Source organism: Chelonia mydas, chromosome 4 (assembly GCF_015237465.2).
Source record: "Chelonia mydas isolate rCheMyd1 chromosome 4, rCheMyd1.pri.v2, whole genome shotgun sequence".
NCBI lineage: Eukaryota > Metazoa > Chordata > Testudines > Cheloniidae > Chelonia > Chelonia mydas.
This window is the reverse complement of record NC_057852.1, coordinates 93,286,555-93,290,051: the sequence shown is the minus strand read 5'-3', so window position 1 is coordinate 93,290,051 and position 3,497 is coordinate 93,286,555. Positions and strand designations below refer to the sequence as shown.

The following is a 3,497-nucleotide window of genomic DNA, read 5'->3' as shown; positions in this document are numbered from 1 at the left end:
TGCTCTCTTTTCTACAGCTGGCATTTTAGTATTTTAAATCTACTAGTGATGCAGCTCTGAGTCAAACTATTCCCTCTTATAGTCACAAAGGGAATATATTCAAATCCTGTTTTTCTCTCTGTTCTGGTGACAATAAGCACTTTTGTACTTGCTTCAGACTTAATGAAATATCAAAAAGTATAGCCACTCTGACTAAAAAGGCTAATCCAATACATCAAGGCTATGGCTCATGAGCAGCAGCTGTTAAATTCTTGACAAACAGCTCCTTCAGCATTTGCATCGCTAGCACGGCTTCTTGCACAATTCCTAGTTTTTCTCTGATTTGCAAAGGTCATATATCAAGCTATAAGTACTTATGCTTTTGTTCTCTCATCTGTGGATGGTTAGAGGAATCCTGAATTATTTGAGAGGTTTTTTTAAATGAACACATGCTATTTAGAAAAGGATAGAAATATTACATGGACACGGCTCTTCTTCTCTCATGCAACCCTACTGAGCCCAATGGGGCTGCATAGGTAGGACAGCAGAATTTGACTCTGTTTTCAGATGCTTTTTCTGTTTGTTTCTGTTTCTGTGAACGGTGGTGGCTGTGGTGAAGAAGCATTGCAATGTTGGGCCAAGGGAAACAAGGCAGCAAAGTGAGGGCTAAGGCAAAGTCTTCTTCATCTCGGGCTGACTTGCAGTTCCCAGTGGGACGTGTTCATCGGCTTCTCTGGAAGGGTAATTATGCTGAGCAAGTTGGAGCTGGAGCCCCTGTTTATATGGCTGCCATCTTAGAATATCTGACTGCTGAGATTCTCGAGTTGGCTGGCAACGCTGGTCGGGATAACAAAAAAACCAGGATCATCCCCCGCCATCTGCAGCTCGCCATCCGTAATGATGAGGAGCTCAACAAGCTACTGGAGAAAGTCACTATTGCTCAAGGGGGTGTTTGGCCCAACATCCAGGCTGTGCCGCTGCCGAAGAAAACTGAAAGTCATAAAGCCAAGAGCAAGTAAAAGTGACCTAGAGGAAACGAAAGATCCGAATCTGTGCTTAAAATAATTTTAAAAAAATAAATAAATAGAGCATTGTTAGCATTACCAGAACTGAAGCTCTGTGCCATCTTCTTGTAGTTAGTGCTATGTTTTCCCAAACACAGAAAGCCAAAGAAGTATCTCTCACACTAGATCTCTCTATCTAGGTGTAACATAGCACCTATTCCCAAGGCATAAGAGCATGCCCAAGAATTCTGCAGGGTATGTGTGAGATATAGCTTGCTCATGCCTCACTCTTTCTTCCATCTACCAGCAATTGGGTTTTTTGTTGTTTGCTATAGGGGAAGGCTCAGCTGAAGAGCTTTGAAGGAACTCTGGTTCCTGGACGTCCTCATCTCTTCCAGATGTATATGCCAGTGTGACATTATCTAATAAAATATAACCTGTAGAACATTGTTGCTACCACTGTTATATAACTGCAGTAAATCTTGTACAAAATGTGGCATGTAAGATGTCTGTGGAAAAGTTATGATTCGCTGAAAATGGATTATGCTATTTGTATGCATGTATCATTTTTGTATCTGAAGTTATGAGTATTTGTTCTATACCTGAATTTCTAATGTGTTTGTTTGCTTCTGGGAAACACCAACAAGGTGTTTAGCCAGCACATTGTGAAGGAACTATTCAAATACAACAGCTCATCAAGGAACACCCTCTTTCAGTATTGTTATCACTAGTAATATTTTAAGGTACCTTTGTGCTGTGTCCCACACTTCCTACTCATCCTTCAAAAACTACTGATCTTAAGGGGTTTCTATGTGTAACCCTTCTGCCAGGTGGAGTATCTTGAGGTTCCATCCAGCTCTCAATGATTTCAGCTCTAAGTGATTTCAGTAGCTAGCGAGGGAACCTCACTGCTAGTGCAGGCTGGGCAGTCTCTTTCTCAGAAACACTGTTGGGCAGCAGGTATAAGGCTTAGTACTTAGACCTGGTTATCAGTGATTTCAGCTCTAGTGATCATTTAACTAACAAAAGATTCCATTGAGCCTAATCAGCTCTGTCTTTAAACAGTAGAGAGGGGCAGATCAAATGGTGCCTATAACTCACACAATTATGAACCAGAAGTTCAGGATTACAAGCCTTAGACTGGCTGTAAGAGATAAAGGACAGAGCCTCAGCAGGTTAACCTGGCCTCTCCCCATGTTTAATTAAGCTTCTGTTACAAATCTGCCTTCTTGCAGTATCACTTATTGATAATAAAACAGTAAAGGATTGCTTATGGGGACAAAGAGCAGCATAGAAGGAAAAGTCAGTCCCAAGGATAGAGGCATTTTGTGTTCTCCTTTGCCAATAGATGCAAAGGATCTGTTGGGTTTGTAGGCAACAGTTTTTGCCCCTCTGCATGGCCATAAATGCCTCCCTTTATGGGAACTATGAGGTAACAGCTTCACAAATCTATTTTTCCTTTGTAGTTCAAAGGGACACTTACTGGAAGGCAGTGTGGGGCAGAAAGGGGTGTTTTAAGTGGTTAAACACAAAGTAATTTTATCCCCCAAATTACTAAAAATTTACGAACTAGAGCAACAAAAAATGGCAAGCCAGACCTTTGTAATTCTCTCTCTCTCAAAGACAATTCAGGAATATAACTCCCACTATTTTAGTCACTTGGAGTTCTTTTCATACCATAGGGAACACCACCATTAGAGGCTGGGAAGAGAGTCAGTTATTAACTATGACTATTTTCTTATTGAGAAAAGAAAACTGAGACAAACAACAGTCTGCAAACTATTGTTACTTCAATTCTAATCTTTTCTCTACATTTCTCTCTGGAGAGTTTGCAACAGAGATTATATCTTTAAGATTGGGTCTGACCTGGTGCAGACACTCTTCCCTAAGTGAGTTAAGACCTAAGTATATAATTACCAAAATCAGTAGTGAGTTCTGTTTCAGTGTATCATAGAAAAGTATGACAGCTTGTAGATAGGAAAGGGATTTTTTAAAATGAGAGATGAATCCTGATTATTTTCATGGATAACAAAGTTTAAGAAAATTTTTAATTGCTTAAAAGAAGCCACTCAACAAGTAGTTTTAAAAATTTTCAATCCAATTTAAATCCCACTGTTTTTCTGTTTACCAAATGTAGCTGTTGGCTACTCCCTGGGAAAGCATACCATGGTAGCTACTCTGTGTGTTCCCTTCCCATGAGGGGATGCACAACTTTGCAGGCACCCTGCCCCTGTTATTCCCTTCTTGTGTGCCCCTTAAGCGCTCCACAGCCTCTCTCATGACTAACAGCATCCCCCACCACCCCCGCCCTGCAGGACTGGTTAACAGCAAAGAAGTTCAAGCATTGCACAGATAGTCCCCAAAATAAGGTCCATAACAACAGACATTCACACTCAGCCCTGGTTCTTCTGCCACACACAAAGCTCTTTCATTGTCTCGGTTTGCTCCATCCAAAGCCACCAGCCCTTTCTGCCAGAAGGTCTAGCCCTGACTTCCTTCTCCTTTAGCATTCTG

The 3,497-nt window shown here is 41.1% G+C and overlaps 1 protein-coding gene across 1 annotated transcript; it reads left to right on the top strand.

Moving 5' to 3' along the window:
- Nucleotides 1-487: 487 nt before the first annotated feature.
- On the top strand, nt 488-998 carry LOC102937832 (histone H2A.J). Its single transcript, XM_007069345.2, has one exon. The coding sequence runs from the start codon at nt 609-611 to the stop codon at nt 996-998; it is 390 nt and encodes a 129-aa protein (XP_007069407.1). The 5' UTR covers nt 488-608.
- Nucleotides 999-3,497: the final 2,499 nt, after the last annotated feature.